The 22103-nt window shown below is 36.7% G+C and overlaps 2 protein-coding genes across 2 annotated transcripts; one reads left to right on the top strand and one right to left on the bottom strand.

Annotated features, from left to right (window-relative positions):
- Positions 1-393: 393 nt before the first annotated feature.
- Positions 394-16305, top strand: frk (fyn-related Src family tyrosine kinase; the record flags this gene model as incomplete). The annotated part of the gene is made up of 8 exons (XM_081377905.1): positions 394-767; positions 4653-4774; positions 9316-9479; positions 9825-9993; positions 10089-10247; positions 13019-13200; positions 13669-13846; positions 16097-16305. 8 exons carry the CDS (start codon positions 394-396, stop codon positions 16303-16305), a joined length of 1557 nt encoding a protein of 518 aa, XP_081234031.1.
- A 2314-nt stretch (positions 16306-18619) lies between these two features.
- On the bottom strand, positions 18620-21568 carry LOC308698729 (heparan sulfate glucosamine 3-O-sulfotransferase 5-like; the record flags this gene model as incomplete). The annotated part of the gene is made up of 3 exons (XM_081378988.1): positions 18620-19556; positions 20651-20781; positions 21533-21568. The coding sequence occupies 3 exons, from the start codon at positions 21566-21568 to the stop codon at positions 18620-18622; spliced, it is 1104 nt and encodes a 367-aa protein (XP_081235114.1).
- Between the last annotated feature and the right edge of the window lie 535 nt (positions 21569-22103).

Genomic DNA, 22103 nt, shown 5'->3' on the forward strand with positions numbered 1-22103 from the left:
TGTGTGTTACTAACTCTAACATAAAAATTTTCTCAAGTTTTAAGTAGGCTAAATAATAAGTTTGTGTAAAACGATATCTTCCTCAACAGGATCGCGGAGCGGAGAAAGATCTTGAACGGCGTTTGAGGGATAATGTGACCAGGAAATGCGAACAGATTTTTTTGACTGCAAGCAATAAATCACCTTCTTCCCTGTCGACAGGGCTGTGCCATCTCGTGACAGCGGTCAAAGGGGTTTCTCAAGCTCACAGAATGGACGAAACGCTTCGTCTCAAGTCCACTCAACATCCACTAGAATGAGATTGACCCTATCTATGGATCACTGAAATGCGATATACTGCTTCAATTTAACTTGATCTAGGCTTAACATACGGGACTGATGAACAATTTCACGATGGAAGACTTAAGAGAAAGGGTTTTATTGTGCTGTCAGAGCACTTTCTCGTGTTTCAGAGACCCTGCGGATGACCCCTCACCTGCCCCCGTGAAACCGCGTATTGAAGTGATAAAGGATGAGTCTGCGAAGGCGCCTGTCCGGGAGTTACCGCCGACACCTGTGGAGAAAGCCGGCTACGTTTACGTCGCGCTGTACGACTACACGGCGCGCACGGATGATGACCTGAGCTTTAACGCAGGGGATAAACTGGAGCCTCTCACTAAAGGCGATGACTGGTGGATGGCGAGAGGAATCACCGGGATTTCGGCGAACAAAGAGGGATACATTCCTGCTAACTATGTTGTACCCGTGGAAAGCCTCGATGCTGAACCGTAAGTTTCTGTGGAAACCCCGAAACTGTATGTGACATACAGTATGTCAGTCTTAAAAAAAAATCTTTAAATGGTTTTAATATAGAAGAATACCTGATTGAAGCCTAGGCTATATAATTCATGTTTTTTTTTTTTTTTTTTTTTTTTTTAAAGATAAGATAAGTTGGGATACAGGGGATCACATTGTGGTTTTGTTAGGAAGTATTTCCCTGAATGAGTTATGGTCAGAAATAGCGTTGAACGATACATGTGACGATTCGATTTAACACGATATTATTGCGATACTCCAAGATGTAGCCTATGGTTAAAGGTTAACAAAAATGTAGGCTACTGTTGATTAAAATGCTAAATTTAGTTTTACATTGTGAGTGTAAATGAATAGGCTTGGACACAAAGCACAGGACAATAGAGACACCAGAATAAAAATATTCATGATTCTGAAGCTGAAAATACAGAATTATTTTAGACGAAAAATTTGCTTGCACTCTGTCACTGACTAGATATATTTAAAATAATGTAGGCCACTTTTTACTGGTAACATAAGACATTTGGCATTATCAGGACCCACAAATATCCCCCCCATTGCATTATTATACATTATTCAGCAATGTATAGGCTAGGCCTATAGTTTAATGTAGAACGGGCAGTAAAACTCTCACACAGAAATTTTCATTTTGGGTGAACTATCCACGATACATATTGATGCATTTTTGTATTGTGATTTATTGTGACACAATGCATTGTTACACCCCTAGTCAGAAATGATCTCCTGCCTTTCTCAACGCACATGACATGAGCATGACAATTATAGGCTAATTTACCAGAATCCATGACCTTCCTGAAAATCACAAACAGAATTAGTCATCTCTTTTTAATTCATACCAGCAGTACAAACAACTGGCACTATATGAAGTAGCCTAATTGTATAACCGGTATTGTAATGCAATGCTTCTCAAACCTGTCCTCATTGTATAATAGGGAGGGACCCCGACCACTGCACATTTTTAATGTGTCCCTCACCTAACACTCCTGATTCAACTCATCAGCACATCAGAACAGACTGCAAGACTTGAATTGGGTGTGTCTGATAAGGGGGATATCCAAAATGTGCAATAGTGGGGACAAGTTTGAGAAGCGCCTTTGTAATGTATAAGAGTGTATTGTATTTGTAATGCATGCATAGACACCCTGGACGTCCTGAGAGTAATTGAAACCAACTCTGCATTCAGCAATAGTATGAGGATTCCTGGCGGCAGATTCTATTTCTATTGTCTGTTGATTCTTTAAGGGAAGCTGGTTAATGTTCAGTGGATAACCAGGAAGTATTGAGCCTGTTAATGATTCCTAAGCTCTGTGCACTATAAGTGCCATAAACTGATTAAAAAAAAAAAAAAAGTCACACTCTAAAAATAAGTAAATTGAAATACATTGTTTAACATTTTTATTTTATTATGCTATACTTGTAATTGAATTATGGAAGATGGTTCTTTCTTTATCAGTATTAGTAATTCTGAAAATGATCAACATTTGTTGTGTGTGATGTTATCTCTCACTTAAGGCTAGTATGCTTTGTCACTTTGGCACACTGAATAGTTTCTGTCGTATGTATGTACTTTCCAGTTTTTCCAGTTCTGCCACCAACTACGTAATGTGCTTGAGTGTAAATTTGTTTTGTAGCTATTTGACATACTTTCAGTCATGTAGTCTGTTGACAAGACTTTATTACAGCTCATTGTACTGCTGGTAGGTGACAGCATCATGTGTCAGCAAATGTTTAGCTAAAGATTCAGACATTACTAAAACCTGCTGGACACAAGTCTCTGCAATGTGTATATGTCAACAATCATAAAAACTGAGGAAACCAAAGGTTAGTTTATGATATAATAAGAATTTCATAGTCTTTGTTTGAACTTGCCCAATTGTTATCTAGACCTGCAGTGGTTCTCAGCTGGTTCAGAACGCATTATATTAGACCCTGTTTACACCTGGTATTAAGATGTGTTTTAGTCGATTCGGATCACAAGTAGACGAGGGAGACACATTCCCGTTTACATCTGGTGTTTAATCCGGCTCTTTGTCCACTTTCAAACATTTCTGTCCTGATTTCTTAAAGGGAAGGGTTTATGGGTGGGTAAATGTTTGGGGTTTTTCAGATCTTTCAATCTGATGGACAAAAAAGCTTGAGAAATTTTCATATGAATGTGACCAGAGATGACGGGAAAGGGTAGCAGCTTTAGTTTCTGCTCTGACAGACACAAGACCAGCCGAACACTGTGAGTGTGTGTTAGATATCAGAAATGATGAGAAGAGAACATTGTGCTTGGTACGTTTTTCATCTTCAAACCAAACTTGGTTCCTCAGCCGACAAAGTTTAAATCCCATCTGTCTAGAGCTCTTCCCATAATGTTAATGCATTAGATCAGTAGGCGAAGAGAAAGACGGTCTTTTGAGGCTGTGTGAAATGCATTCCACCACATGAGCTTTTACACTGCAAAAGCAATCCTGTATTTAGCGTCGTCCACATGCGATCCGATCGACCAAAACACATCTTAATACCAGAGGCCTATACCATGAAGCCGGTGTAGGTGGCTAGCCAAGTATGTTTCAGTGTAGTTTGCGCCAACCCTGGGTTTTAGGCACCATGAAAGTGGTTTGGCTTTTAGCAGTGTTCATCGCCATAGTAACTTACTCTCCACGGCTAACCTGATCCGGGTCAGGTTATGTTCCAGGTAAGAGGTTGCATACTGAACTTGGACCAATCAGCTGTGAGCAAAGTGACACATGTCTGATGCGATAGTCACTCCACCTGTTTATGCTCCAAATTAAAGATCACTACATAGAAAATGATTTTTTAAAGACAAAATCTTCTGGCTTTTAATGCTTATTTAGAATAATAATTTTGTATACCCTTAATCGATCACACATGTACAATTTTAGTTAATTATTTTTTATTACGCACAGTTTAAATTAATAAATAGATAAAGGTAATATAAATACACTATAGAATCGCTATAATGAAGCTATAAAAAATAAATAAAGCTATAAAATGACTACATGTGAGCTTAAATGTTCAATTCTCTCTATACCTTTATCAACTAACTAACTTCACAACTTTTACTTGCACTGATATAGCAAGACTTTTTTCTTTTAGTTGTCCTCTTTCATAGACAGCTATTTTCTTCTTGCTGTGTAAATTTGTTTAAATTCTTAATAGCCTATTTTTCAATCTCGTAATATTCGGCAGAAGAGAGAAAGGAATCGCAGTTTCACTCCTTCTCAGCATGTGATAGGCTGTTTACTGCTGACGTCACACCTAAACTCCTAAACTCAGGATCAAAGCCTGAGTTGACAGAAAGTTGATGATCAGCATCATTGTACACTACCAACTAAGCCTTGTTGAATTGGTTTGGTTGTCAACTCGAAACTAATCCTGTAACCCTGAGTTTGTTCAACTATCATCATGGTACAGGCCTCAGGTGTGAACAGGGCCTTACACTGGATATGAAGTGGCAACCAACACATTAATAATTCGTACAGAAGTAAACTAAATTGTCCTTAAAATCAAACATTGAAATGTATTAACATTATCAGGAACGGCACAGGCCTAGCAATTTGCCAATTTTTTAACATGGCATAAGCTGAATAGGAAAAGTAACAACAATCTTGCAAACTCATAAACAACAACAGAAGTGTAAATTACCAGTCTAACATATGAAACAAACACTGGGCTAAATATTGCATTACTAAATATTGTGTTAGCCATAACACATCAGTTTTTAGTGCACAGATTTCAGTACACCAAAGGAAAAAGGAAAAGTAAATTTTATTGTGACCTCTAAAATTGGGTGACCTCTCAAATAACGTTGTGCTGCTCTTCCTCCGCAGATGGTATTTTCCAGAAACGAAGCGCTTGGAAGCCGAGAAGATGTTGATGTCTCCAGAAAACAACAATGGAGCTTTTCTAATAAGAAACTGTGAAAGCCAAGCAGGAGAACTCTCACTCTCAGGTACATTAACCTATTTTGAATTCCTTAATAATATTCACACGTGCAGCTGTGAAACTATACATGTTATTATGCGGTTGTTTTTTGACATCAAATACAAAAATTAAAATAAAAATCTCTAAAAAGAACTATTGCTCTCAAATACGATGTCTTTTGAAAGTTATTGTTTGGCAATGCAAATAGGGCTGTCACTAACGATTAGGGCTGGGCGATATGACCAAAATCTTATATCACAATATAAGTCATCTCATATCCTGATAATGAAATATATCACGATAGTACCTTTTCTGTAAATTCAATCAATTAATATATATATATATATATATGTATATGTATATATTAGTATCAAAAGCAAGTAGTAATGGTTTTATTGAACAACACTGTTAAAATACATAATATAAACATAATCAACTAATGTACATTTTGTATTATATCCCTGCAGAGGGTGTCAACAGACTGGTGATTGTTGTTGTTATACTCACAGCATGATCAAATCCTTGGCCAAACAACATTTCTTTCAAATGTCCATTTAATCTTTAATATATACACTTCTTTACAATAGAAATGTTATAGCCACTCTAATTTTTTGAACATCAAAACATTCAAACGCAGAGAAAGGGTTTAAACTTTAATTTGTAAATCGCAATGAACAGCAGTGTGCATATTAGGAAACATTGATATGTTCTGTTAGCTTAGGTTTATAAATGTTTTACATCGTCGTGTCGCGTTCCCAGATGAACGTTATAAGCAACAGCATATGCAGAGATGGAGCTTGTTAACTGAGCTGCAGTCTTTGAAAATGGTCTAATAATAATACGGTTCACGGATTCTCATCCATGAAATGCGCCACTTCCGGTAATTTTTCCATTTAATCAGCAGGGGCAAATTGCAATCGAAGATTTTCTGAAAACGAGTACTTGAATTTAATTGAGGAATCGTGACAACCCTAAATGCAAGTGCTTGAAACATTCTTTCAACTTTTGTACTGTATGAATGTTGATTTGTAACATTCCAAGAAAATAAAAATCTTTAACATTTCAAGATCATAAAAATGCCTAGTTTTCTTAAAGGGATGTTTAGTTTTCACAAGATGTAAAATAAGTCTTTGATATCCCCAGAGTGTGAATGTGAAGTTTTAGCTCAAAATACCCCACAGATATTTTTATATAGCATGTTAAAGTTGACACTTTTTGAGGTTGAGCAAAAACACACCATTTTTGTGCCTGTCCCTTTAAATGCAAATGAGCTGCTGCTCCTGGCACAGGGGGCGGAGCTTCAAGAGCTTGTGTCCTTTTACCTCACACACACATGCGCTGGAAATTTCTAAAACTTTTAGCCTTTTCATGTTCAAACCAGAGTCAGAAAGATGGAAAGACTCAAGAGGAAGTGACAACATGTAGACAACATTTCTGAATGGTTAGTTGGTGAATTTATGTAGCTTATGTGTAGTTATCTTCTAGTCATTGATTAACATTGATTCTGTCTATAATCTATAAATCATGTTCCGGGGGGCGGGGTTTATGTAAATTCTAGGGTTAGTGATGTCACTAACCTGGGAGGAAGCTCGTGTAGTCTTTACCAGCCGTTTGTTGTAGTCCTTAAAAAGCAAATATCTCCCTTTGCTTTGAACTTTGAGCGTCGTAACTTTGCAGATGTTGTTTATGCTCAAACAGCAACATTACACACTAACTAAAGTTAGAAAAGTGAAATCATAATCAACCACCCCTTTACTGTCACCATGAAATCAAAATGAAAGTTTTTTGGCTTTTCTTGTGAATGTTATCAATAAGCTAGTGTGCTCCATAACAATGACAAAATTCACATTTAGAAGATATAAGCATTCAAAACGTTTAGTCTCTCACTTACGCCAATATGGACACATTATTTTGATGACATCACTCAGCTTCTCATCAGATTTTCAGATTTTTCAATCAAATGTCTTCTAGAATCTAAAGCGCCCCAGAATGGCACATGATGCAGTATATAGGGAATAGGGAACGATTCAGACAGTGTAAATAAAAAAGCGCTCAACTTTCACTTTCTGAGACACCTCGTTGTACACGAGTCACATTAAAGATTCGTTTAAAAAGAACACTGCTTCAGTGTTACATGTGCAGTGTTCTGTGCAGTGCACCATTTGTCCATGTTAACAAACAATTTAAAAAAACTTGTAATACATTTTTTTTTTTTTGTCTTGATGCAAGTAATCAGCTCAGTAATTTTCATGGTGATATCTAAAGGTTAAAATGGTTACCCTATTCACGTAAGAAAAAGAATAAATAAGCGAATGAATAGGATATATTTGGGTCTTTTTCGAAACTTTCCCCTAATGGGATTCTTCGGGACTTTGTTTTCCTTACTCAGGACATATTGAGTATACAAAATCAGTTGAGTTTGCTTCTGTTGCAATTTGTTCAACCTTTTTTCATAAAATGACTGGACTATAGTTCTTTGTCCAGTATCGTTTGCGGAAGAGTGGTTGCGTGTTTTCTTACGTGTTTTCTTATATAATAAAGTGTTTCTTTGGATTCTCCATCATCGTGTGCTTTATACAGCCACCGCGGGACACTGCCCTTGTAACGACTAATTTTCATTTGTTTTTTAATTAAATATATATATACCAGCAGCAATCAACATGATGTGATCATTATTTTCATCTCATCTTACCAGTAAGAGAATTTTTCCAGTCAGTAATTTGCATTTGTTTCATGCTAAACTGTGGATGTTGGGTTAAAAGATGTATCTGTCATCAAAAGCACAACTTAAGGTAAAGAATTTGAAATGTTTTTTTCAAACCAAGGCTGATATATCTGCTTCCTGATTAGTGACAAGAAATATATACAAGTGTTTCCTCATTCCAGATTCTAAGCGTCATTTCACATGTTTTTTTAATTGCTCATAATCTTCAACAAAATTGACATTTGAAGATCATGAGGTAAACTTGTGATGTAGACTCTGCTCAAGGTGCCTGTTTATAGCACAGCCAATGTCACTGATTAGTGATTACTCACCAACTTATTAACACTTGAATGTATCCTGAGCTTTCAGTGCCACTCCCTGTATCACAGATCGATCTCAAACTACACAAGGAGCACAGCCTAATTCCTCAGTCCACCAATGAAATAGTGTCACTTTATTTCTAGATTTAACAGTGTGCACTTTGTTCTCAGATAATGTTTATTGATTGAAGGGCCATTCACACCAAGAACAATAACTATAAAGATAACTGTAAAGTAGGGCTGGGCAATATGGTCAAACATATTTTCATGTTAAAATTGTTCATATCAATCGATATCGATAATTATCACGACAAATTATAATTATTTAATTATTTAAATTTCCTGACTTGACGTGTATCTCCGGCACAGTTTACAGTGCAGGCTGCAAAATGTTTTTCCCTTTGTTTGTTTATTGTATGTATTTTGTGAGATTTCAATCTGTTTTATGTTTGTATAAAAACTAAATTATTATTTGAATTAAATATTATATTATATGACTGAGAGACATTTGACAGGAAAATTATTTTGCGAAAATTATTGAGTAAGCACATTAAAGCAGGGTGGGTTCTGATTGGCTATCAATGTTTTTATTTTTTTAATCAGCTGAAGAAAACTGTTTTGAAGTTGATTCCAGCAATATTGTTCCTCTGTGCCATTATAATTAAAGTTGTGATGTGGACTATTCTTTTAAATTTAGACAATATTCTTAAGAAAAACTATTTTCTTTTTTGTTACCGTTATAGCTATGGTCCTTGGTGTGAACGGGCTTTAACAGTGGATTGAATGCCTGGTTTCCCCCAGAGTAGATCAGTTGGGTAGATCACAATATTTTTATTGTTAAAGTGGTCTGCCATCTGAAAGTTTGAGAACTAGGCCTACTAGTATACTAGTCTGTGTAGTTCAGTATTGGAGTACTGTTGTTATAGACTAAGGGTAATTATTACTAGTCCAAAAGTGTTTTTTAATATAAGGCTGAACACTTTTGTTCATTTTAAAGTGGTACAGCAAAATCAGGACTAGAACGTATGTGAGCAATGTGATCCAATTCAGCCATATTAATAAGCAAAAATGAATGACTTTAGTTAAACATCACATTTGTGTTTTATTTTGTATTGCTAAAATAAGAGTTCTAAACTTTATTTGTTTGAGCTACGCCCTCTACTGTACAGGCTATGAAGTTGCATTTCCTTCAGCCTGATGTTTATTCATTATGGTGAGAAAGGGCCTTTACATTTGCCAAAATGTATATATATATATATTTTTTTTTATTTGTTTGTTTTTTGTTATTAAAAAACAAGCAAGCAAGCCCAGCCCAGCTGAGAAAAAGTAATACAAAAGTAATGCAATACTTTTCATAAAAATTAACCAAGTAATGCAATCAGTTACTTTTTAGGGAGTAATGCAGTATTGTAGTGCATTACATTTAAGAGTAGCTGTTCCCTGCACTGGTTACTTTGCAAAAGCTATTTATGTTTTCTCATTAGTCCATCTTTCATCATGAGTTCTGTACTCGGTTTCTTGATGTGCTCTCTGTCTCTTTTGTAGTGCTGCACCAAGGAAAAGTGAAGCATTATAAGATCAGAAAGTTGGATAATGGTGGCTACTATGTGTCAAGGACTCAGAATTTTATCACACTGAGAGATCTAGTGGACCACTACTCCAGATATGAAGATGGCCTCTGTCTTCGTTTGGCAGAACCCTGCAAAAAGGTGTGTAACCTTCTTTACTACATCGATAATTTGTTCTGTCAAAGAAAAGGTTGGAAGGTTTTATTTTAGCAAAAATAATCTAGAGTATAATAAGTGTATTATTGAGTAAAATACTGTTCTTTCTCTTACTTGATACATACATAAATAAAATGACATGATATATTAATTCGAGATAATTATTTGTTCGAAGAATGTGATACAATGATGAAATTATATAAAAAATATTTGACCTCAGAATACAGCAACTGACCTATTAGAATAGTATGTCGGGGAGCTATTCAATTCAGTTTTCAAATGAATATTCAATCCAATACATATTTCCTTACTTTTGTTTGTGTGTACTAGACAATAGCTCCAGAAACTCATGGTCTGTCTTATAACACTGTGGATCATTGGGAGATCTCACGTTCCTCTTTAAAACTCCTGAAGAAGTTGGGAGCGGGACAGTTTGGGGAGGTCTTTGAAGGCAGATGGAATGACACAACAGCTGTTGCAGTCAAAACACTCAAACCAGGTACAGAGACAAGATAGATACACATATGTATGATAGACATAACTCCAAACATACATGCACTTGGCTTGATTATAGGGCTTCTGTATGTGTTATAGGAACTATGGATCCAAAAGACTTCCTGCGAGAAGCTCAGATGATGAAGAGACTCCGTCACCCCAAACTAATCCAGCTATATGCCGTCTGCACTAGGGAAGAGCCCATCTACATCATCACAGAGCTCATGAGCCACGGAAGCCTTCTAGATTATCTGAAAAGTAAGACACACTCGCATGTGCTACATGTCTGCATGACAAAAATGACAAAAAACAAAATTGTCAGGTATTTCCCTCAATATGATTATTCATTTTGGATTAAAATACCCCACCTTTTATGTAGGGTAACTGTATACCATATTATTGTACAGTACAAGTTTTTTGGATGAAATCCAATCCGGTGTTGGAGAGAGGGAGGAACACAGTTTACACAGGCTATTATGCTTCCTTATTGCCATATTTTAAATGTCAATCATGAATGGCGTTAGTAGCAGGTATAAAACAGTTGCAGTCACCTTGCAGAATCTGCAAAATTGTATTTATGTTTTAATCAAAATAAGAGGGACCATAAAATGGCTTAACTTCTGAAGGGTAGTAACTGTAGTAATTGAAAAATATGATCTTGGCAAAATAAGAAAAAGGACACATTCTTGGTTTACAGCCGCAGCTCTTAATGCATCATGTTGCCTTCTTGAGCATCAGTTGATGTCTGCAGCTTTTGTATTAGTTGTGTTTGAGTTAAAGTCTAGACCTAGAAAAATCAGAATATATTCCATTAAAATGAATATCTTACCAAAAATGAATTACCCTTCTTCTATGACCCCTGCATTTGATACCATTGACCACAACATTCTTTGAAATAGACTAAAAAATTATGTTGGCATTAGTGGAATTGCATTAGCATGGTTTAAATCATACATATCTGACCGTTATCAGTTTGTAGCAGTTAATGAAGAGATGTCTCATCGATCACAAGTTCAGTATGGCGTACCACAAGGCTCAGTGCTAGGACCGCTGCTGTTCACTCTGTACATGCTACCCTTGGGAGATATCATTAGGAAACATGGCATTAGTTTTCACTGTTACGCTGATGATACTCAGCTCTATATTTCTTCACGCCCTGACGCAACTTTCCAATTCCCAAAATTAATGCAATGCATAGCTGATATAAAAAACTGGATGACTAATAATTTCCTACAACTTAATTCTGAAAAAACAGTGTTTCTAATTATTGGACAAAAAACCTCTGTACGTAGTAACGTATTCTAGGTTACTACGTACAGAGGTTTTTTGTCCAGTAATGTGTCTAACAATTGTCTAACAACTGATGGCTACTCTGTCAATTCTATGTCGTCGGTTAGGAACCTGGGTGTGCTCTTTGATACCAATCTTTCATTTGAAAGCCACGTTTCTAGTATCTGTAAAACCACATTCTTCCATCTTAAAAATATAACTAAATTACGACATATGCTTTCAATGACAAATACGGAACAAGTAGTTCATGCGTTCATTACAACAAGGCTAGATTATTGTAATGCTATTATGGGTGGTTGCCCTGCACGCTTAATAAACAAACTACAGCTGGTCCAAAACGAGTTCTTACCAGAACCAGGGAGTATGACCACATTAGCCCCATTCTCTCAACACTGCATTGGCTCCCTATTAAACATCATATAGATTTTAAAATAATGCTGATTACTTACAAAGCACTAAATGGTTTAGCTCCCCAGTACTTGAGCGAGCTCTTAATGCATTATAGTCCTTCACGTTTATTGCGATCTCAAAATTCCAACCAGTTGATAATACCTAGAAATAGAATATCAAAATCGACTTGACTTGACAACCTTAAAGAAAACCCAAACCTTTCGGAGAGTTAAATGCACTACATTTTTACTACTATTTCTTAGCAATACAGTTACAGTACATTAAATATGGGTCTAGTGATTTAGTTTTAGCTTGGAAAGATATAGAACAGTCATTAATTCAAGAGATACCAATAAATAATATCCCTTTTATTGACATCAACATTAAGAAACATAAGCATTTCAAATATCTTAATATGAGTACGACATTATTAGTGTGGTGGAAAACTAACAGTCTTTTTCATCTTGCCTTCTAACCAGTTTGACACCATTATGGAACATCATTGTTTACTATCAACAAAAAATCTTTTCTTTTCCCAAAAATGAAAGAGAAAGGAATATTAAACTTAAAAGATAATTTTGAAAATGTTCAGAAGTCATACATGAGTCAATTACAAATGAAATATGATAGAAAACATTCGCTACAAATACATACAATCAAAGGAAGCTATAAAAAGTAAACTTAATATCAATACCTTTGTGAATCAGACAGATGATCATGAATCATGAAATAATGCATATATTCAAAGGTGCGGAAAAAATAGATGTTTAGTGGCGTTTAAGATGTTAAATAATGTGAGTTTACAGTTAAGTGTAAATGTTTTTGTTGTTTTTGTGTAGATTTGTTTATTTGTCATATTTTTGTACCCAGCAATGTATGGTAAGAAGAAGATTCTTAGGGCCCAGAGTGTTTTGTTATTGTTATTTTAAAAATCTTTATCCATATCAATTATCCATATTGAATTATAGCATATTTCATAAAGGTTATTAATAAGCAGTAGGTTCTTGAGGTTAGCTTAATTTGAAGCTGCAGTTAATTTGTGAATAAAACAAGATATAAATTTAACGCACACCACATGTCCTACTTTTTATGTCATATTTTTTGTGCAGTCAAATATTTCATTTTTATATTTCAGGTTCAGTAGAGTACCTGACTAAAACAAAACGCTGTTCTGTCTGACAGTGCTGCTGAGGTTATGATGACCCACATCACAGTCATGGATTCATTTCAGACAAACATGTTGATGGAGGGTCTGCAGACCTCTTCATTTGATGTGTGTTAACTGTATGCCTCGGTAATACATCAGTTGTATTTATTGCATATTCTCTCTCTATCTTTCTCTCATACAGAAGACAAAGGTGCTTCTCTGCAAATGTCTGATCTGATAGAAATGGCAGCACAAGTGGCTGCTGGCATGGCATACTTAGAGTTGCAGAACTACATTCACAGAGATCTTGCAGCGCGAAACGTTCTGGTGGGAGATAACAATGTGTGCAAGGTTGCCGACTTTGGCCTGGCACGAGTTATTCAGGTGAGAAATAGTCTCAATTTTTATAAGAAGTCTTGACTTCCTTAGCTTGCCTGTTGGGCAGTGGTTCTCAAACGGGGGTCGCAACCCAAAAATGGCTCACGAGTCTAGTGTCTGTCATGATAGTGTCGCGGACAGCTTTTGCTTTTGCTGTGACATCAAATGTTGTTTATTTCAATATTTGGCCCAGTGCTAATCCAATTCTGCTGTTATTCATTTACAAAACGGTTAATTTCCCTATTCAGCTTCTGTCATTTCAATAAATTTGCATGCTGTTGGCGCTATCCAATTCATTTGAAGGACATTCTTGTTTACTTTTGTATAATAAACAAACCACCAATTGATGTCCAATATGAAATCTGGGTTCTGATGCAAACCAGTTGAGAACCACTGCAATAGCGTATGCCCGGATTTTATATAAAGAATACAAAAAACTGTACTTTTAATTTCCCCACTGCATGTTCCCTTTAGATGGACACTGAGGACAGTGGTGAGAACGTTTATGAGGCCAAAGAAGGAGCCAAGTTTCCAGTGAAATGGACTGCACCCGAGGCCATGCTCGAGAACAAATTTACCATCAAATCTGACGTCTGGTCTTTTGGGATCCTACTGTATGAAATTATGACTTTTGGACATATGCCTTACCCAAGTACGTCTTTATGATATATTATTGCACTTTTTGGGGATGTTGATAATGCTGAGGCAAAGTTTTGTTGGAATAATACAACATGAGTCTGATTCATCTCTGAAATTACAGTAGATATCTTTATTTGACTTCACTAGTTCACACTTACAAATAAGTTAGATAGAATAAATGCGTATTTGGCGTGCTGTCCGAGGAGAGGGCTCCGGGCTCGGTATTCGGCCCGAACCCAGAGTACTCCCCCCGTATTCCTGGCTGTAAAGATTAAGCCAAGAGTGAGGAGTCGGGGTGGTGGAGGGATGCTGAAAAACTGTCAAGGAATATTAGGTGAGTTGACAGTGTGGATATATATATACTTCTTGTCATGCTGATTAGGGTAGACGTAATTGTTTGATGACGAGTAGATTGGATTGCTTATTTGAACGTGCTCCTCCCGAACTTTGTTTATAAAACATCATTACTTAGATTTGTGATATTCTGACATTACTTGTCCCTGTCCCTAAAGCCCTCCCCTACACCGACCCCTAACCCTAACCATGTTGAACCTGCTGATCAGTAAAGGTGTTTTTGAAGGTCCAGGATGGGAGCCATGGTTTTGAGCATGTTTAATATGAGCTGCACGCATCGCAGTCAATGTACCAGCCCGTACGATCAACGTGAGGACGGTCCCCAGCACCCCTGCAGTTATCAAATTTATAAACTATACAACCCATAGGGATAATTAAAGTTAAAGCCCAAATAAACTAATAATTGATGTCATTTTATTCTTTAGATTTCATAAATTTCATAATTAATTATTGTATAATACATGTAAATTGCATTTCCTGGCTTAACATTTTTGTAGCATATTGGTGATATTATTTATTGTAATATCTTACATTGGTTCTCCTGGGTCAGTTGTGCCATGTCTGCTTATTATATTGCGTTTTTAAGGCGTATTTTAAGAATACTATCTCCCGCCCAAAGCACAATAACGTTCACCTGGAACTTTAATGAGAGTAACATGCAGACTAAAGAGTAGCTAAGGTTAATGCCGATTGGTCGGGAGCAGGGCTTGACATTCACTTTTTTGCTCACCATTGGTTTTCCAAAGTTACTAGCCACTCAGTATTTTCACTGGCCACAATTTTGACATCGATACCATGGGGAAAAACTGCCATATAGATATTTTTAAAATCATCTCATAATTTGGCAGCTGGTATATTAGGCTGCTGTCACTTTAATACCTGATACACGGAACCATTATACTGTTTTATATAGCCAATAAACTTGTCTTCATGTGCGCACACTTTGGGTGTGAGCTCAAAAGCTGCGGGAATAAGTAAAATTATGCTCAATACGTGCAATCCCTCGCTGAAATTCAAGCCCTGTAAGTTAACTTCAACAATATTAATCCGGAGCAAATGAAACGAGTGAGTAAAGGGACGCGTGTTACTCACTGTCGGAGAGATGAGAGAGAGAGAAAGAGCAGCTGGTATTGTGTATCCTGTGGAAGAGTTTCAGATATTTCAGTATCGATATATAGAGAAAAATCTATATTTTTGACAACACTACATTGCACTTAGTTTATTATTTTAGATGCCTTTTTAAAAGATTACAATTGAAAAATGTATATAAAATTCAACCCGCTAAAGTGGCAAGTAGGAGAGACTGCGTTACACTCCACCGCTGAAATACACTCGCACCTGGCCGTTTGGTGTTAATGTCAAGCCCTGGTCGGGAGTTATTTAATATAATAGTTTGAATTACATTATTATTTTACTCTAGTCCGGTGAAGATTGAGACACCGCCGCCACTGCTGAGCTATTCACATCCGCCTCTCTCATGGTGTGAACACTCTTGAGACTTTTGCATCACAAAAAATGTGATCGGATGTTGAGAGTATTTTGTACATGTGTTTTGAGAACGAGGACATATCATGCTGTCCATGTACTTAATTTGGCTAGCCTGGCCCTGTAGCATGTGACAGATGAATTTGTACCAAAATATGCTATGGAGTTAGATTATGGAGTTGCATTTCCGTTGACGTCAACAACAAGAGACGGGGAGTGTTTTCACCTCCTTTTTAAAAAGTTGCTAAGTCTCTCTATTTGATTAGTTTCATTTTATTATTTGCATTTAGCATTGCTAACTTTTCCCCTTCTGAGCTTGACAATATCAACACCCCCCACCCCACTGAGAACTATAATCTATAATCATATTGGACCTTGTCAAAGTATTGAAGATTAATGATGTTGATTTTCTCTCTTTCTCCAGCCATGACAAACTATCAGGTGGTACAACAGTTGCCCAAAGGCTACAGGATGTCATGCCCTCTAAACTGCCCAAAATGTTTGTATGAAATCATGTGCGATTGCTGGAAGGATGTCCCTGCAGACAGACCTACCTTTGAAACTCTGCAGTGGAAACTCGAGGACTTCTTTGATATTGATGTCAGCTCTTACGATGATGCAAACCGCTACTAAAAGACACTACTACTTCCACACTTAGTAGCTTAATATAACCGCAGATGATACTGGGTTTCGACAAGCAAGCCTGAGATGCCATTGTAGTATAAAATGAACAAAATGCCTTTATGCATTCTCAGTGCAAAAACACATTTAATATGCTCAATGTACTTATCATTGAGTGTTTTTATAAACAAACGGCATTCGTTTAAGCTGATTCGTGTAGCTATTTAGATGTTTAAATACTTTCTCCCATCCCAGATTAATGTGCAGAGACAAATGTAGGTAACCCATTAATTGGTTGATTTACCTGGAAACTGTTCTGTTGGTTTAACAGACAGATCAATAGCATGAGTATGTGGCGGTACTATCTTCTCTGTCGACCAGTGACAAACTGGCGAAGGAGTGGGATGGATGTTGTTAGAAAACAATCATAATTTATGCAGTTCTGTTTTTTGAAACTATTGAAACCAATTTTGCACAAACAACAACACAATTCAGCTTTAAATCATATGTATACTCTGAGCCTTCTGATAGTGTTTTTTTGTTGTAGTGTCTATTCAGTTTATGTAGGCATTTCTTTATTTGTTTCTGTGTGTATACTGTATGCCAGCAAAATCATGGTAGTTTAGTGTCACTTTACTTGCACTCATGCTGGCACCGTGAAGTTTAAACTATTGAGGAATCATTATAGAGTCAGGGCGACGCATATGTGGATCAGGTAGCAGCGTAGCCGGATTGAACAGCGAATGAGTCACTGCCTGTCGGCCTTACAGCATTACTGGCTCAAAGGGAGGAATGCTCAGAATCCACTACATACAGTACATTTGCTTACAGCGTTTTATGTGACAGTAAAGGCACATTGAGTCTAGACTCTCATTCAGGCCTTAGTGATGACTGTAATTATTAGATGTATTGTACAGTTGTAGTGATTTTTAAATATGTTTAGATCTAAATGGTTTCTTTGAGGTTAATTTACAGACTGTGATTCTATTTATCTTTTATTTTTTGTAAGAGGATAAAATATACACTACCATTCAAAAGTGTGGGACAGTAACTATTACATTTTCAGAGTTTCCACAAAAATAATAATCAGACAAACTGTTTATAATGTTTGGTGATCAGCAAATCAGAATGATTTCTGAAGGATCATGTGACACTGAAGACTGGAAAAATTATGCTGAAAATTCAGCTTTGCCATCATGAATAAATTCCATTTTAAAAGATATTAAAATAGAAAACAGTTATTTAAATTGTAATAATGTTTTACAATTCAATTGTAATAATGTTTTACAGCCTTGACGGACATAAGAGAGTGAAAAACATTAACATCTAACCAACCTCAAACCTTTGAATTGTATGTGTACAATTATTTAAATACAGACCAAAAAAGTAGGCCTACAACTATTATGTATGTTAAATACATAATAGTTCTTATTCTGCATTTGTAATTGAAGGTATATATTTAATATATTTTTAGTAATTCAACAGATGAATAATGTTTACAAATGTGTATTCACTTGGTGAAATAAAACTTTAATTCTTAATATTGTTCCTGGACTATGTTTTATATCTCCACCACATGGGGGCACTAATAACCTCGTATTTTCAGTTTGGGTTCAAATCAAGCCTTGCTTATTCTTTCACCTTTCATCAACTGACTGCACAAGCACTTTCTTCTCGTTAATAGTTGACACGCTTGCCATTTTATTATTATTTAACATCAGATCATATTGTCAAACAATCTATTTTTTTGGTTTTAGGTCAAGCATGCCTTGGAAAGATTTAAAGATTTTTGAAGGACGTGCAAACTTGTATTGAGGATGTTTAAATGTTAAGTATGTTAGATTTTTTGGGTAAAATACATTCTCTTAACCCAAGTTATTGTTCATTGACTACTATTAGTGTGCCATTCATGGGTTTATCTCCTCCAAAAGTGTACAACATTGAGTCCCTCAGGCACCATCAAAACACCGCTCAGATCCATCAGTCTCTTCCTGGCTCAACCTTTATCGACATTTTAAGGCGTCTCTCTCCCCCATTCATAGTGAAAACACTTGAATGTGTTATTTTCAACTAGGTATCATATTTCCTTTCATAGAACAACAAGCTGGACGATAACCAGGGCTGCATGATATTGAAGAAAAATGCCATATGCGATAACTCATTAAATAATGAAATATTTGATATTTGATATGATAATGCTTATTTTAATTTTTTTACTGCAATGCTTCTGTCTCATTTTGTCACATTTCCATGGAAGAAAAGCATAATAATAATAATAAAAACATATTTTAGAAAAAAATGATGCTAAGTCTCTTAAAGTCAGATGTTATTGGAATCCTCTGGGCCAGTTGAATGTCCTGCCAGTGATCTGATAGAACTTCTGGTTAAATGGGTGGAAAAAGCGTTGCAGTTTTTCCTTGACGGAAGGGTCTACACCCGGATGGATCCGTCCCTTACTGCCCGCAAGGCACTTGTTAAATATGAAGTTATATCGCAGACAGAAGAACCCACGTGTGGCATTAAAGTACAGATTGTACTGGCTGATCCACGAGGGAAGGTTTAAGAAATGCTCAACAAGCTTAAGTTCTGGCAGTGGGTCTATGATGAGGCGGTCTCCATCAACTACATGAAATTGCTCCACAGGGAAGAACTTTAACCAGTGTTCTAGGTACTTGGTGTAGATGCTTGTCCGTACAGCCTTGTACTTTATGTTCACCTCAGAAGTGTTGGTATCAATCACAAGCTCCTCAAACTTGTCATACATTTTGTTCTTGCGCTCTTTCCCTTCCAGGACCTGTGTGTAGTCAGAAACAGCGCGGGTGGTGGGCTCACGCACAATCACCAAAAGTTTAATGGAGGAATTCATCTTAAAGATCCTCTCAGGCACCTCCTCAGTGATGAAATATGCAGGACTCTTCTCAATAGTTATTTGGTGAGGAAAAGAGAAGGGCATCTTTTCGCGGTACCAGTCAATGCCGCGAGCGTAGTTCTGGTCAATGTCGAAGAAGTGGACCTCCTGGGAGGCCTTGACAACATCAGGGTGAAGACTGAGCATCTCAAGCAACGCACGTGTTCCACCTTTCCTCACGCCAATGATGATGGCTCTGGGCAGCTGTTTAATGAGGAGGAGTTTCTGCCTTGTGCTGCTGGTCCTGTGCAGCTTGAGACGATGAGTGTGTTTGTGCTGGAACGTATGTAAAGGAGTCTCCCATGACACACCAGCAGGAGGCATTCTGACCTTAATGGGGCAGATCAACTGCAGCCTGCAATGAGAGAATTAAACATTTTTATGTCCCAAGAGGTAATTTCAATTAAACAGATTTACTTTTACATAAAGGTCACATTAATTCTGGTTCTGTAACTTCTTCTAATGTTTCCTGATTTACAAATGGCTCTCATTATACAGGGCCTGTACCAATATGTGGTCTTTGCACTCGACCACTTGTCTATTTACATGATGTATTTCCTGTATTTGGCTCAATAGTCAAGTCACCTTTATTTATATAGTGTTTTTTTACAATACTAATTGTTTGTTTCTGCTGTACAGCAGATCTAGAAGAAAATAGCATCATAATTCACCTTAAGAAAGTTAAGTAATGATCATTTTTTTTGTAAAAAAGTGATTAATTTAGCTGCTCTGGAGAAAACAGTGATGTCATCGTCCAGCTTAGTTCAGTTATCATACTGTATAAATGTGTCAATGCAAGCATATCAATATTATTGTTGAAAATTAAGTGTCCCCAACTAAGCAAGCCAAAGGTGACAGTGGCAAGTGTTCAAGTTGGCGTGAAGAACACAAGTTTGCATAGAAATTTTGATTATCATTTTAGTGTTGTGCCGTTGCGCCGATATACGTAATACAATACATCACAATAATGAAGATGTACAGTATTGCTATTGTAGGCACTACAAGATATTTCCTTATTATGAATTATTTAGATTTTCCCCCATGAACCAGTTAAATTGTACAACACTACGTGTCAAAGAGGAATGTGAATTCTGATGTAAACAAGCCCAGGACAGATGATAAGCATGAATGAGGCAAGGAGATGGGCTGAGTAAAAATGCACATTCACTCTGACAGTAGATGGCACTTAATGAACAACAGAAATGCAATTTCTGAACTATAAAATGTTTCAAACAAACATTCAAATTTTTGCATTCGCTATGGTGTTCATCACAGCACCAAATACTTAAATACTTAAAAACATTAAATAAATTTGCCATGTTGTTAATGGATTAACCACAAATGTGAAAAGTGATTAATTTCTAAAAGTACACAGGAGGAAGGGGTCTATTACTGAATAAACATGCATTTATGGGACTTGAGTTTCTCTGTGAATGAATGCTACATTACCTATCTAAAGTGCCCACTCTGGCCACCAGTAAGAGTAGGCATCCGAGCGCCAGGCTAGCCAGTAAAAGCCTCTGCCTCAGCCACTGCTGCTGTGAGAGACCATCACCCTCCATCACACAGCCTTCCTCAGCCTGCACAGAGACACACACACATACATGCATGAACATTATTCATGTAGACATTTCCTGTCACTTATGCACTGACTAAGAACCCACTTACATCAAACTACGTTTGCATCTTTATTAGCTTACAAACACACACACACTACTTAGCATTTCATTGGAAGAGAGTTTAATGTTTTTAACACACAATAAATCATGTCTTACAAGTCATAAAATGCAGTGCCATTACAGAGGATGCCCACTCAACACACACACACACACACACACACACACACACACACACACACACACACACACACGCAAACAGGCAAACACGCACACAAAGACAAAAACAAAATTATCTTGCTCTCCTCATAAATAATGGGTATTCTGTGTCTGATGGAGCACTTAGCTGATGTTCACAAGAGATGAGTCACACTACTAAACACAAAGACCTGCCATGGCTTCACTTACAAGGTTCTCATATCATGACAATAGTCTTTGGTTTCATATTTTAAGGAGGAATGACATGCAGCCTAGCATGTTCACTGACACTATTGCTCCTACAATGTGAATCCATCATGGGTGTTTTCTACTGTCCACTGATCTATAATAATAAAGAATTGGATGGCTAATTGCATTATAACAGTGAATCCATCATGTCATCATATTGGGATTCTCTTTACTGACTTACAGTTTTTTCCGATTGCTAAACAACAGTGAGCACAACTGGAGCTACATGTGCAAAACTCTAACTACAGTCTGCACTACCAACAGTCACCTGAGCTAAACAGTTCCCATCACCTGCAAAACTCATTCCAAGCAACACAACTCTTAACACATCCAGCCAAGCACTATGCACAACCCTCACTGAGATAACACACACTGTCACTCAGAACACACTGAGAGGAAAAACACTAGCATCAAACACCAATACAGAAAATACAAACTTTTCATCTTTACAGTTTGAACAATTTCAGTGACATCATACAAAGTAATATTTTCTTCAAAGAAAAGAGTGACAACATGATTTATATACATTTTTAGAACATAACAATTCTTTAAGGTAAATGAAAATTAGCAGTTTGCTTCAATAGTCTGTAGTAATTTACAGAATTACAGTAATGAGAAAAAAAAGATAGAAACTAAAATAGCATACTGTAATTCGAACAAATAATTGAGGGGCTAATCCTGCCTCGCCCTAGCATCAGGTTTTCATCAACATCAGTTCCCATCAAAACCCGTCTTCCTTGTTCCATTTCCAAAATTAGTCTTTCTGAGCTCTATCTATTTATCTATCTATCTATCTATCTATCTATCTATCTATCTATCTATCTATCTATCTATCTATC

The sequence above is a fragment of the Scardinius erythrophthalmus genome, assembly GCF_964197995.2.
Source record: "Scardinius erythrophthalmus genome assembly, chromosome: 11".
Lineage (NCBI taxonomy): Eukaryota > Metazoa > Chordata > Actinopteri > Cypriniformes > Leuciscidae > Scardinius > Scardinius erythrophthalmus.